At 41.5% G+C, this 14,807-nt stretch overlaps 1 protein-coding gene across 1 annotated transcript in view; it reads right to left on the bottom strand.

Annotated features, from left to right (window-relative positions):
- The window catches only part of NYAP2 (neuronal tyrosine-phosphorylated phosphoinositide-3-kinase adaptor 2), a 133,433-nt gene that overhangs the window by 60,071 nt on the left and 58,555 nt on the right, over nt 1-14,807 (bottom strand). Inside the window, exon 3 of the mRNA XM_005527038.2 lies at nt 12,365-12,663. Coding sequence (XP_005527095.1) covers nt 12,365-12,663 — 299 coding nt within the window. The remainder of the gene's footprint in view (nt 1-12,364; nt 12,664-14,807) is intronic.

The raw sequence follows: 14,807 nt of genomic DNA, 5'->3' as shown, positions 1-14,807 counted from the left end.
CATGCCTTAGAAACCTACATCACATGAGCTTGGTGTGTAGGGGACACCACAAGAGCAGTGAGCCTTTGATGGCTGAGCTGCTTCCTCCTGTTCCCTGCTGCCCAAGGCACTGAAGGCCTCGGTGGTATCATCTGTCCATGCTTCTGTAAACAGAGGCAGGCTCCAGTCTGAATGCAGCTCCTGCCTTCACAGGAACAACACTGCTATCGATTACTGCCTCTGACAGCTGACGGCAACAATGTGGGAAATCATTTGCTGAACTTGCCTGAACTTCTTGGAGAAGGTACAGCACACAGGCTCTCTGACCCAGTGCTCACAGAGAAACTGAATGAAACAAATCTCTGCAAGACTTCCTGCCTCTGGGGGATTTCTAAAACCAGGACATGCACCCAAAGAGTGGACACCAACATTGTTTACTGGAAAAATGGTAAAGAAGGAAATCAAGCCAGAGCAAGAGCAAATGCTAAATGAAACAGTAAGTTTAACTCACCTACTTTATTTATCTAGAAAAATAGTCTGTATTTGCTCGCTTGAGTTGTTGCTTTGGTTCACAAACAACCAGACTAGAACACTGGCAATTACTATATGCAAAGACCTGAATAATTTATCCAGAGATATGAGACTCCTCATTTTTCAGATCCACAGCAATGCCTATCTTCTATTTACAGCTAACATAAGTAGGTCAAATGCATTATTTGCTTATATAAGTAACAATCTGTTTGTCGAGCTTCTAAAATAATTGCAGCCTATTAAATCAAACTAGCAGGCCTACCAAGGTGGTATTGTGCAGAATACTGAGCTCGTGGGGACTTCAATATGGGCTGTGCTGTGTCCAGCTGTTCCACAGGCACGGCAGCCCCACAGAGGCTCCTGCGCTTCCTTGGTGCCTCCTCCAGCGACAAGGAACGAACAGATTTCAGCAACCCCCTCTCCCCCAGAAGTTCAGTGGGCTCTGTACATTCCTGAGGCAGTTGTACAAAGCTGCCACTGACTGACAGGTCCAGCAGGTCCTTCCGCCACCACTGAGCTTGCATTTCAAAACAAAGCACAAAGTCCATGGCCAGGGTCAGATGAGTCACCACAGCAGGAGCATCAGAAAGCAAATGAGCCACAATGAGCAAGGGTTCAGTGAAAGGGGCACTCTTTCCTTTACCAAAAGGTCATAGCGTGACCCTGAAGAAGCAGTTCCTGTAAGTTGTAATTGAACATTTTTGGGTAAATATGATGACAGCTGAAGTGGACAGAACACTGCCAGAGCAGCTCACAGGCAGGCAGCAGTGCCTGGAAATGTAACAGCAACAGCACTATGGTCAGAGGCTGAGTGGTATGAAAGACTCACTGTAATCAACTTTAGGAAAAATGCCTCCCATTTTACTTCCATCTCCATAGGGGTGACTCCTCACTACTCAACTCTGTGTTGACAAAATTACAGACGGGCCACACTTTATCAGCTGCCTCACACTCAGAGCTCCTCTGTGTGCCTGGCATCTATCATTTCATCCTGCATTTATTTGCAGATACTGTAGTGAAACTAATAGAGCCTGTAATAGTGTTGATCTACAAGGGTCAAGCAGCTGTGCCTAATCCCCATAAATTCTGGTATGACTGCAGTGGACAGTGTCATTTTGACAGTGTTTTGTGCAGTTTCAAACAAGCTTTAGGAGAAGCATCTCCTGCTTCAAATGTCAGGCTTGACTTCATTGTTCCACCCTAGAAGCAAGATGGAGGATGAAAAGGCAAAGATGGAGCAGAAAAAGGAAGAGGAAAGCAGAGATTATTGTTATAACTTAGTGTTTACGTGTTTAATTTTGTTGCTTTTCAGAAGTGAATCTCTTTGCAGGAATTCATCCCCACGAAGGCACAGTCTATGGCAGAGCACAGCTCAGAGCAGCCTGAGCTCTGTGGGGTTGTTACCCACACGTCCTAGGATTGTCTGTTCTGTAAACCCACGGCATTCAGCATTTCAGAGCTGCACCATAATGGCAGCTCAGATTTTGCCATCCTTATTCACACTCTGCAGTATCAGTGATACCAATATGAAGCTGAGAAAGGGAACTTGAGCAGTTCCTACACTGAGTGGTTGCTTGAAGTCTCGGCTTCCACAGCGACTGCTCTGAGCTCACAAATGAAACTCTGCTAGGTGTGTGGAATTTCACATTAGCAAGGAAAGTGTTTTTCACATATTCCCTTCTCCATTCAAAAGCCTTTTTCTATAGTGCTGCTCACAAAAGCAGTGTCCAATCAGCTCAAGTTTTCAATGTAAGCAGAAACATTCTTATCATAAGCTGATTGCAAATTACCTCACTAAACAAAGCTTTTGTCACTATCTCTAGAGGAAAGGAGGAATCTATGACACTGAGGGACAAGTGAAATGCTCAAGGTCATCTGAGCCAGTGGCTGTACCTCCATTTACACCCCTGGGAGACAACGCTTAGTATTATTTTAGAGAAGTCTCCATTTGGCATAACACTTACTGACATGCAAGCACACATTTGCAGAGCTGGGATCATATGGAAGTGAGTCACTACAGATACTTGGCCACACCACCAGTAAAAATTATTTCACCTCTAACCAAAAATAACAAATTCAGACTCATAGAACATTTTGAGTTTTCATGCCTTTGCTTGCAAACACTCATAATTAAGAAAATCAGTAGACATATTATCAAGCTTTTGCATCCACACTAGTCCTAAAGCTGCAAGTTTGTGCTTGGCACACTTTGGTATGTTTTCTTTTTTGGTTGTGGATTTTTAAAAATTTTAATCAAAAGGTTACTTACTGTTTTATTCATCAAAATTCAAATATTAAGGGACTTCCACTGTCATAAGCAAAACCCTAAGCCCATTGAAACTGAGACTTCTGGCATCACACCAGTGATTCTAAGGCAAGGTTTAATAGCCAGTCCATCCTTTGGTATTTTACCAAGAGGAAATAGGAGAGAGCTCCATTTGCAGCATCCATGGAGGGGAGAATGTCAGCAATCTCCTTAATCCCACAAAGCACCATTAGGGCCAACCACCCAAGGTAATACTGCTGGTTTTTCCAGGCATGTTTATGCTCAGAGTCCTGTACTTGTAGTATTGGTTTTGCCACTAAGCATAAGGGGAGCTGTAATTCTTCAATCCTTACATGCAAGAGAGCTGTGAATTTGAAGGTGTAGTATTTTATACGATTATCTCAGAGAAATTATGGGAGCCATGGCAAATATTATACCACTGTACTGGAAATGGATATTAAGTCCTTGCTGATGTAAAGGACACCATGCTCCAGCTTTTCACTGTCCACTTCTAAGCCTTTCCCCACCCTGAAATAGCAGCCAGTACAAACCACATCAGACTTTGGAATATGTGCTTCTCATCTGACATGCCAGGGGTTTAAAGTTATGGCCACTAAAATCAGCACCAAAATTATGCGTGCATTGTTTTATATTTTCCCCTCTTGCATCCGTGAAAAGCCCAGGCTGGTACACTGTGACCTCCAGGCAAGCTGATGGCACTGAAGAAGGAAGCTGTGCTCTGTGGAGCTGTCAGTGCCGTGCACATTACCCCAGCACAGCAGTGTTTGCACATGGATGGACGGAAAAGCATGAAGTGCCAAGCACAGTTGCAGCATGTCAGGCTTATGTTGCCTGATGTCATCCAGCATTAAGCCAAGTGGAAGGGATGAAAGCAGCAAACCTGTGCACCAACCAAGACTGCTATATTCAGTCATTAGAAAGAAACCACCAATGACACAGAGGCTGGCCATGGCAGGATCTCACCTGGAGCTAGACTTGAATCTCTTGGGATGTGATTCTGTAAGCACTGTGCATTCCCAGTAAAGCCAATGTGAGTGCAGGGGGTACAAAATGTTTTGAGAGCTCAGTCATGCTTCAGTCCATGAGGATCTGTCTCATTTGGTTGTTAAAGTGAGAAGAGAATTAGGATACTACTTAAAAATAAGGTAAGACAAAGAGGTGGAAAACCAATGTACTGCTGTATTACAAGAAGTGCAGCTGTTTTGTGGGCTTTTTTTCTTCCAAATGAATTTTGCCAGACATCTCTTATCACAGACCAGATCTGAGAGTAAATAGGGGCTTTAGGATTTCAGTCTGATCTCTCAAGCCCTTACTCATTTGTCCACAATGCCTTAAACAGAAAAGCATGCCAAAGACAGTATGTAAAACAGAAGTGTAGTAGGAGTATTCTCAGATTGTTATTTTTGCAGTTTCAGAGGCATTTCATTTTACTTAACAATTTGTGATGTGCTGTCAAAATAAGGCAAGAGAATTAACCTGGATTTCTCCTCCCCTCCTCTCCTGGCCTTGACTTCAGAGCCATTCAGTGAAGCAAAATAATGCAAGAATCTAGTATTTCATAGTATTTCAGTTCATAATATTTCAGCATTATGGTCCCCTGAGGTATAAACAAAACAAAAAATGAAATAAAGTCACAAATATGATGACTTACTGTGACCTGCTGAAAATGAATAGGTTTATTGATATTATAACCTTACAGTAACACAGGGTCTGTCTATTGAGGCTGCAAATTAACCATGCAGAATGAACAAGACCACCCACACTTTAGCTTTTTTCAGAGGCTCCCTCTTCCTTCTGGTCTTTCTGGCAGAGATTATTGATTCAGACACCTCAAAGAGCACATCTGAAGTACTTCCAGGAGTGGGCTGGCTCTAAAAGCAGCCTAGTGACCTTCATATGATGTGAAACCTGTACTAATACTCTGTCCTAGATCCTAGGTAACTGCATGAATAAATGGCTCACATTTCCTTGCCTTGTTGGCATGTCCAGGGACTACAGTAACCTGTACAGTCAGAGGACAGCAGCCTGAGAAAATCTCCCATATAGTATGTCTGTGTTATGCCCAACACTGCTCTTAGGCCTGAGATGGTGCAGCTAATTCCAGGGCAGAATGATGTGAATTCACCAGCAGTTTGGACCTGGGGCTGTGACCAGGCTTATAAACTCTCCTGAGCCCTGGAGCACTGGGGCTCTGCACTGAGTGCAGAAAAGCCTACATGCTCACAGCAGGAGTCACAAATGTTTAGCAGAGCTTGCTGGCCTCAGTTGAGTGCAGGCAGCTCCTCCTGGACTGGCTGCATTTGCAGTTAATCTGGTAAATCAGCAAAACATTCCCTGAACACGCATTATTAAGGCTTTTCCATTATCAAGAATATCACAGCTTCCATCACCCTTGAGAGCAGAGCAATAGCTGTATTTCAGGGGAGCTGCACAGTTAATTTTGGGCTTTTTTAATCCAGATGCAGAGTCTCAGCAAATGAGCAACATCCTATCATGAAAAGAGCAAGGAGGAATATATAAAGTAGTTTTGTTAAATTAAGAAGAATAAAAAAAAGTCACTAAGTACACAAGACAGACTAGCAGAACACAGCTGAAGCACCAACAGCCAAGTCCTGGGCACTGTGTGACTCCCAAGTGGGTAACAGAGCTTCGTGTCTTTTACCACTGCCTGGTCTATTTTCTGTTCAATGCTTGCAGCTTCCATTAACGTTAATGAGTATGCATATGTGCCTTGAGGGTAAGAATATATTCCCTCTGTGGCTTCAAAACTTGTTTATAAATCCCTCCAAAAATCACACTGTGTTCATTGCTCTGCACAGAAAGCTAATATAACAGCTCTAAGAATTGCTATGTTCATTCCCTCCTTTCCCCTTGCCCTTGTTTATCTGAGGGATGAAGAAACAGACCTGGAAAGATGAAGGGCTGCAGGGGGTGATACAGGGAAGTAAACCAGCTCTGGAAGCTGCAATCTGAAAACTGGCTTGCTGCAGGGAGGGTCAAACTGAAATCTCGGCAAAAGCAGAGAAAACCAAATCCCAAAGCACTGAAAACCTACTCCCACCACCAACTCCCACCCTAAAACCAAAGCCTTTGAAAGCCTCTAGGCTATTAAATACTAGAGAACAGACCAAAATCTTTGTCATGTCCTGCCTGCTTGAATGCAGGTCAGTGGGAACAAGCTGCTGGGCAAAGTCCCAACAGAGTTATGCCAGTGCTACTCTCCACCCTTCTGATCCCTGGGGCAGCAAGGAGGCTGAGGGGAAGGGTTGAGCAAGGGGAAGGTCTGAGCAAGGGGAAGGGCTGAGCAAGGGGAAGGGCTGAGCAAGGGGACGACATGCCAGGATTCCATTGGGAGCTGCATGGCTCTAACACTGCTGAAGGCACCACATGCATCCCCATGCCACCTGAACACACAGGGCACACACATCTCCGGAGTCAGGCAAGGTTGAAAGCCAACTCCACCTCACTCTACTGACAAGGCCTGTGATTTCTGACTTTTCTGGCTTTGACTTTTCCCTTCATCAGTGCCAGCACTTTTCCCGATGTGCACAGATTCACTCAAGCCTCACAGGCTGCAAGGGATACAGTGCAGCATACAAACAATTATGGGTAAGACAGCACTGAGATCAAGAATCAGACAAAAGTATGTGAAGGAAAACACATTGTTCTACACGTGGCTCACATTTTACCTATACCAGCTCACATTATACCTATATAGCTAATATGAACCAAGCTGCAGCTTCCCACAGGGAAAAACGCTGTGCTCAAAACACAGTGCAGGCTGTAGCAAAGAGGAAAATGAGCTGTAAAACATGCAGTGCACAATATGCAAGCACTGAGGCCTCTCAGGCACGATGACCCACTGCAAGCTCAAACTGAGCGCCTGGCTGGGGACCCCGTGCCTTGGGAGGATGGAGGATGCCCTGGAGCTGGAGCTGAGGAGGCAACACAACCCTGTGCTGCTCTGCCTTGCTGCCCTTCTTGTTGCCAGGCCCACATGCAGTGCTGCAGCAACACTGCAGCAGCACTGCAGCAGCACTGCAGGCCACAGCGACAAGGGGCCGAGGGAGCTCCTTGCAAGAGCTGTGGCACAATCTCCCTGCATGGGGCAGGGACAGACTGTGCTGGAGGATGCTGCCTCCCCATCCTCCACCACAGCTCCTGTCACAGCGTGCAGCAGCACCCGTGGCCCGAGGACACGTCCCTAAAACGCTGCTCTGAGCTGTGTCAGCGCTGGGCTGTCATGTCAGAGGGAGCCCATGGCCCAGAGCAGGAGCATCTCAACCTGCCCACAGGTCAACCCACCAGAACTCATCTGTCAGTCCCTTTAGACTTGCTAGGTCTAACTGGGGCTCATTAATGATATTTCTTCCTTTGGTAGGCATGGATGAAAAGCTCTGGGAATAATATCTGGCTATAAGGAAGGACATGCCATGGTTACTGCAGAGGACACTATTTCAAAGTTCAGGTTAAGCACATTATTCACTAAGGTAGGAAATAGAAGGAAACCAGCTCTATGTAAAACCAGCAAAACTGCTAAATCCCTTTAATCCAAACTCTGCTTAATAAGAGTAGCAAAAGTTCAAATTTACAATGAAGAGCCACCAGTCTACTTGACAGAAAACCAGATTTATGAGAGAGACCAGCTGGACTGAAAGCCCAGTAAGAGTTACTGTAATTGCTTTTCTCCTGAGAAAAATTTTCCTTACAAGCTGCACCTTTAGAAATTGCTGAGCTCACTGCAAGGGCTTAGAAGGCAGCAGCAAGAAGGATATCTTCTTTCCAAGACACTTGGAAGGAAAACACTAAACAAATTGAGTGGGTACAAGAGGTGGGTCCCCTGCAAGTATTCTCACGTCAGAGGTAAATTTTCCTTTGGCTCTGGCAGCAGCAGAATTACAACCACGAATAATACCATTTTGGAAATGCTACTCTGAATTTCAACTGGTATCTGTGTGCACATGTTTGTATGTACATACAAATATATAGAGCCTGTGTTTTCATTACACCTGTGTATATTATGCAGACATAAATTAAATTTTTAATTAATTTTTAAAATAAATTTTATAATTAAATTATATATAACAACATTCATGTGTATTTTTATATAATGTAGTACTCCATATTACTAAGCAGAATTTTAACAAAAAAATTAACTTTCAAAATGCAGTTCACTTATGTATTCTCATTTTTATTTGCACTGCAGCAGATCTTTAAACCTTTCCTGTAGACGTGCAGTGATCATATCAAAAAACACTGCTTGAGGCTGGTTACATCAGCCAATTATACTGTTTTATTACTTCCTTTTTCTGTGAGATTGGGCACTGAAAACAAATCAATTAATTACACTCCTGCATTTTCTCAATAAAGAGCCTTTAAGGATCAAGATTAGATATGCCTTCCATGCTGAAATGTTATTTTAAATTACCCTTTTCAGTTCACTTCCCACTTCCAATGTGTAATGCATGGGGCACAGCTCCATTTGTTTGCTGTTCCTACCAGAGTTTGAAAACTCTGAAGAAAAAACAACCCACATTTTAAAAAAAAGACCTTCTAGAAATCTGTCATGGAGGAGAAATTCATTGGGTGGAAGGCGTTCAGTGGGTGCATATGAGAGGCAGCCAGAAGAGTAAAAAATGGAATATTAAAGCACAAGAAGGGACACAAAGTGTGGAAACAGCAACAAAGCTAAAGTCAAGTTGAGGAGAAGGACGCCTTCAGGCTGGAGAGGGCTCCTTCAGGCAGAGCCAAGGTAGGCTGGGATGAATGAAACAAACCCAAGTGTTGCCACGCTTGCTGCACATCGAGACAGGGCCAATATGCTCCACTGCAACTTCAGGGAAGATTCTCACATTCCCACAAATATGGAAGCAAGAGCTCTTATAGGAAAAGTGCACAGTGTGGGTGTTACTGCTGCTATTTGTGCTTCAGGAGGAAAAGGTCCTTCAAGCTCATGACCAAATTTCTTCTGCCCCTTCTGCAGTAATGTCAGACATATTCAAACCAATCTAATGTTGTGGAAGATATTATGATGGGATAGATTCAATATTTTGATTTCACCATGATGAAAAACTTTGATAGTATCAAAGTTACTATCAGTTACTGCTTTTGTTTGTATAAACAGGATCACTATCAAAAGTAAATAAATGTTTAATAAAAATGAGTCATAAGGCTGTTCCTGGCTGTCTAGAAAATGTAGCAAATTCCTTTTCAAAGTAGCCACAGAATCAGACAATAAACATTATTTTCTGAATTATTCTGCACAGCCATAAAAAAAAAAAAAATGAGCTGGGAACAATTTTGTGACAGCTCTATAGAGATTCCATGGTAGTTGATGAAGAAACAATAAGGTTTTTCATCATTATTTTCCATAGTTCCTGGAAAAGGCTGTTGTTCAGCCTGCAAACACCACAAGTACATGCAAGTGTGTGAGACACATGCATATACAAATATTTGGGTACAATGTAGACACCAGTGACTGAAAATAAAACCTGCCTGTTCTTGCACCTGAGCTTTCAAAGACATTCAAAAGAAAACATCAATCTTGTATCCTATGGAATCTCTCACCTGAAATTAGAAAGAGGCAGACTTACAATACCTTGAATTCAAAGTTTGCTACTAGAATGAGAACTGTTACACAGGTGAAAACATAACCAATGGCCCACAAAAAACAAGACTAATAGAATCAGAGTTTCACAGGATTCTCAGAGCAAAATGTACTAAATTTGCTGGGAATTATTTTTAGAACAACAGTAATTGTTTCATATTCAGTGATAAAGCTTGTCTAATATTTGTATCAATCGATACTGCAGGTAATGAACTTTGACTTCCATCTGTTCTGCTCATCTTTAGAGGTTCTCATCAATGTATGACCATATTTTTTATATAAACATTCTTATATTAGCCAGATTACTGTGAAAATTCATCAAAACAAATGTTACCTTGGAGTACATAGGTGATAACAAAGCCTCTCCTAGTGAGAGCAAAACATCTTAGAAATCAACTCTTTTAATCTAAATACCATACTGTACCAGTCTTGAGTATATCTGTGTTAAAACCTTTTAAAAAAACTCAACCAAAACAAAAAATCCCTACAATCTGATCTTTCTATGTATAAAACTCTTTGGTGAAACTCCAGTATCATAGAAACCGGGCATGTGTTCTGAACACACAAAACCAGTGTGATTAAAGGGTTCTGTCTATTTAAAACCTCCAGGAACTTCTTAATTTTAGCCTGAAAGTGGCCATTGCTGCTCTACATGCAAAGCAGCAGAATGAATATAATACATGTCATAAATTAAACATCATAGAGATTCTTAATGTTCCATGAAGGCATTTATTCACACTGAAAGGTAACATTTAGGTATTATCTTTTGTGCTAGTGATGGAGTATTACTCATTCGTCAGTTCTTTCCAGAGATTTTGCTATGAATATTCAGCTCTTGATTACAATAATGAGAATCCAAGGTGCTCTGCAATACTTGGACTCTGGTATTGTACCATTGTCATAGAGATGAACCAGAGTGAACACGGCTACAGTACCACACATGTCACTCAGAACCTCATGTGATGGGGTAGATCAAGCTCACACTGCATGGAGTGGAGGAGGAAAAGTGTCTTTGGAAACAGAAATGTCAACTAATTTCGAACTCTGAAATCTGTCAGAAGGGACATGACTACATATTCCTTCCTTGGACTCAAATGTCAGGTGGCAGAAGATGAGGAAAAGGAAACAAAATTTTCAGAATGACATTAATGCTGAAGAAAACCTAGTTCTGTGAGGACAAAGGCTGCTTAAGGGGTCTGCCATAACTTCTGTGAAGCTGGCAAAATACTTGGAAGTATTTCAGTTATCACTATCATTGTTATTATTACTGTTTCAAGTCCATCAAGTTCTCAGCAAATGAGGAAAAGGGCTGGGATATGGATGTAAAACAGACTCCATTCCTAATCATCCTGGAGATAGTGCAGAGGTCAGCTATTCTGAACAGCACCTGCAATGCACAGCTGTAGGAATAGACATTAAACAAGTTAGAAAACACAAAAGCTTTTCCTATTACCCTGTCTGCAAAACAAACTTCATCTAGTCTTGGTGAATCTGGCTGGGCAGATTCAGGGAGAAAGAGTGCTAAGGAATATATTAAAGAATTACAAAAATACTTTAAAATGTTGTATTTTTCAAAAGAAGTTTTGAGTAATGTAAGAGCTCCTGCCTTTCACATCAGAGCATATCAGACCAATAAGTTTGTCCCATGCATTCTCTTTTGATACTAAATTAAAATTTGAAAGACTTTCTGATATGAGAAATTAAATCTCAGAGTTAAATGGTTTCTGTGTAGGCTTTGTTTCTAGTAAAATTGTGGAAAACTGCCTTTGTTAAGGACAGCTACTTAATGCTTGCATTTGTCATGTTAGTCTGAGTGGAGTTGATGTCCCTATGTCTCATATGTTCCCAAGACTAGCTATGGAAGTAACAAAAAATGTCATATGCACAATAACTACCAAGAGCATAAATAAATCCACAGCTTTTTTCAGCACTTGTGTTCAACTTCACAATCATAGACATATGTGGCACCATGATTTACACATTCATTGGCATCTTTGTTATCACTGACAACTATTTTTAATCAGATTTACTTAAAGGGGGTCATAGCATGAATGTAGCTAACGAGTATTTCTGGCCACAACACCAAGCAAAGTGATGCACACAAAGAGGAAAATGTGCTGCATCGGATGTCAAAACTGATACGTAAGACAGCAGCGGGAATCACCAGCACTAATCAAAACCATTTGTCCTTATGGGTCCTTCCTACAGTTCACACTGTGAAGTAGAGTCATCCTGATCTCTCCCAGGAGAGATCTGGTCCTGCTGCTGCACAGAATGTGTTTACAGAATGTAATAAAGGAAGGAGATGATCCCTACAACATTAGCTCATCTTTAGCAGTGCATAGTAAAGAAACAATATCCTTACTAAAACCATTTGTTAATTCTCTTCTGAATGCTGCACTGGATGAAATGTAACTAGGAGGAATGGGAAGAGAAAATGTAGACTCAGACACAAACAGAAGCTTTGGACAGTCCATTAAATCATCCTGGGTAAAATTTTTACTGTTGGATGATATTTCCTTGCTGTAGAGTTTTAGGGCCATGCAGTATTCTTTTGATTAATTTCTGTTCTTCACTCCTTTGTTGAGGAGAACCTTTTCCAGAGCTGTGGTTTCCACCATGCTAATGATATGGTTAATGGTCCTTGGCTGGTGGGCAGATAACATTGGCCTACATTCCAACTGACAGCAATCTCTTTTCTCCTTCACTTTGAATAAATTCAGCTCATCCTCTAGTATACATCCAGACCATATAAGTGGTGCAGTTCTATGACAAATGTGAAAAGCAAAACTATCCAGAAGAGTTGGATAGTTGGTCCAGCATTTAGACATGAGTGGTCTAGGGTACTGCTGGCACTGTTACACAAATAGGGAAACATACAGGTAATTCTTAAATGCAACAGGATAATCTTAAGACTGGTTCAACAACCCTTTTTTTTCCCAAACAATTACAGTGTTTACCTTCAGTCCTGTCCGGTAGTTTCCCACTTTTGCTTGTTGTTCCAGTGTTGACTGTTTCAGACGAGGTGCTCAGTTTGGTGTTGGGGTCTCGCTTCGGTTTTGGAGGCGGCTGCTTTCGAGAGCTGCTGCTTTCATCATCGGTTCCTCCAACTGAATGAAGAGACTGGGATCTGACAGTGAAGCCACTGGAGCAGGGGTGTGGCAGTCTGTCCTGAGGAGCAGGCATTGTCATAAATCCCATGCGGAAATGTTTCCCCACGTAGCTGCCTTCATTTCCTCTTGCTACTTCTCCGCCTATGCTGTAAGAGAAAATACAAATATAAGTAAAATGTCCTCCTTTGCCTGAACTGCACCTGGGACCAGGGTCTCAGTTCTGCCTGTGACAAGCAGATGATGTTTTTGAATTTAAAAACAAGCAAAGCTCTTCTCTGAAAAGAAGATGACTACTAGAAAAGGCTATTTTTCAACATAAGCTGCCAACAACTCAGACATAGATACACTGCTATGCAGTGTATCTGAGAATTTTACAAGAAGAAATCAAGAAAAGCTTTTGTCAGGTTTCATAGTATTCATAGCAACTAGAAATTTTCTACAGAACAAATTTCAAAAATTTAAAGTCAGAACTGAGTTTTCAGGAAAACAGGAGACTGTGAGTAGGGCAAAGAATAACACTTTAGAAATACAACATGGTGTATTGATCCACACTCCCTGACACTCATTTTTGACTACAGATGCTCATGTAGCTTGGGAAACAAGGCTCATGATGTCCAATCAATCTTTTCCCTTGAGACTAAAGGATGGTAAAGAAGAAATGTTTTAAAAATTAATTGGATATAGGAAACAACATCACATCAAATCCACAAAAATCTGCAACACAAGCAGCTTCAGACAGTAAATTACAAGTATAGGAGATGAAAATGCCATGGACTGTGGGACACTAGGAAGAAAATAACCTCCAGCCATTCAGAAAAACAGGTAAAGAAGAAGGAAAGTTCAGTTAGAACAAATGCTACCATACCAAACACTGCATTTTTCTGTGGGTGGCATGACTGAGTACTTGACATTATTCCTGTTCCACTCATGCTTATCAGTTCTGAAAAACAGCTCTTACTGGTGTTTATACTGCAAACCAACAGCACATTTCAATTCAGGCAAGTCAGTGACTATGCAAAGAAACTCAGCAACACACACAGGTCAACGTGGGCCTCTTTGCAAGGAGGTTTGAAATGGTACCAATGTGGGCACATAGAAATGTCAGTACAAGAACTGTGAAGTATCAGAAAGCTCTAATTAGCTCCTGTTTCCCCTTCACACAGAGTGAAGCTATAAGCTGGGTCAGTATGCTTCTCTGGAAGTTTCTTTCTTCATGTTGCCTTGGGCTGGTGCAGTTTATTTGGTGCTGGGACACATTTCCTTTTTTAAAAGATGAGAACGTTTCTCAAAAATGTGAAAAGTAAGCAAGGTCACCTCATTTCCTGATACTGTCCCCATCTGCACTGTAGGTAAAACACAAGCTGTATCTAATTGTCCTAAAAGCATCAGACTGGCAATGAGCAATACACAGCTTTGTGCATGATAAAGCAGAACTTTTGTTTGCTCATTACTCTCCCTGCTTTTTTATTCCATTTCCTCTCCAAGTGGAGATGTCCACTTTCAAAACTGGTTGACAACCCAACAGGTCTAACTGATCATGTGCCGTTTTCCAGGGGCACTGACACCTACCCACATATGTAAATGTGTGCACACAAGCTGGCCAAAAATATGCACACACTGGTCCATGTTCATGCAACATTTAGTAACCAAGATGTTACTAAATCCTAATTGGCATCAATCCCAAAGGGATTTGCAGCCAGAAAGATCAAAAGGTGGAACTCATTAATTTGAATATTTCTAAAAACCTGTAGCTAGTTTGAATGATTAACTATCCCTCTACTAATCTTCTGTAAATTGTTCTGAAAATAGTATAGTCCTCTGACACTGGACTACAGAAGGAGCCTGTCATATTATTTAAAGATTACTATCCAAACATGCTGAAGAATGCAGGTGGGGAGTCTGCTTCCTTCCTTAAGTCCATTGGATAATCATGTTTAGCAAAGAAAATTTTGGTTTGCCATGTCTCCAATGTTACAATTCTTAACAGTTTCACTATTTAATTACATTTACTAAATAAATTGCATTTACTTCACTGGTGCATGAAGGTGTTTGAACCATCCACTATAAGCCAGGTTCTGTTCTGGGTGGACTTGCACAAACCCCTCTGAAGTGATATATTTCATCCTTTTCCTAAGAATACACAGAACTGCATTTATATGAAACAAGTAGTTTGAAACAGGAGTTTGTTGTTTTTTTTTTTTGCCAAACTGCTGCATCTTGTATTCCAGAAATTAAAACTTACAAAATGAATGCCTGATGTCTAAATGCACTGTCTCATTAAACAATTAAA

The sequence above is a fragment of the Pseudopodoces humilis genome, chromosome 11, assembly GCF_049639895.1.
Source record: "Pseudopodoces humilis isolate 2021_Gansu_Grassland_sample_001 chromosome 11, ASM4963989v1, whole genome shotgun sequence".
In the NCBI taxonomy this organism is placed as follows: Eukaryota; Metazoa; Chordata; class Aves; order Passeriformes; family Paridae; genus Pseudopodoces; species Pseudopodoces humilis.
This window is presented reverse-complemented; position numbering and strand designations above follow the sequence as displayed.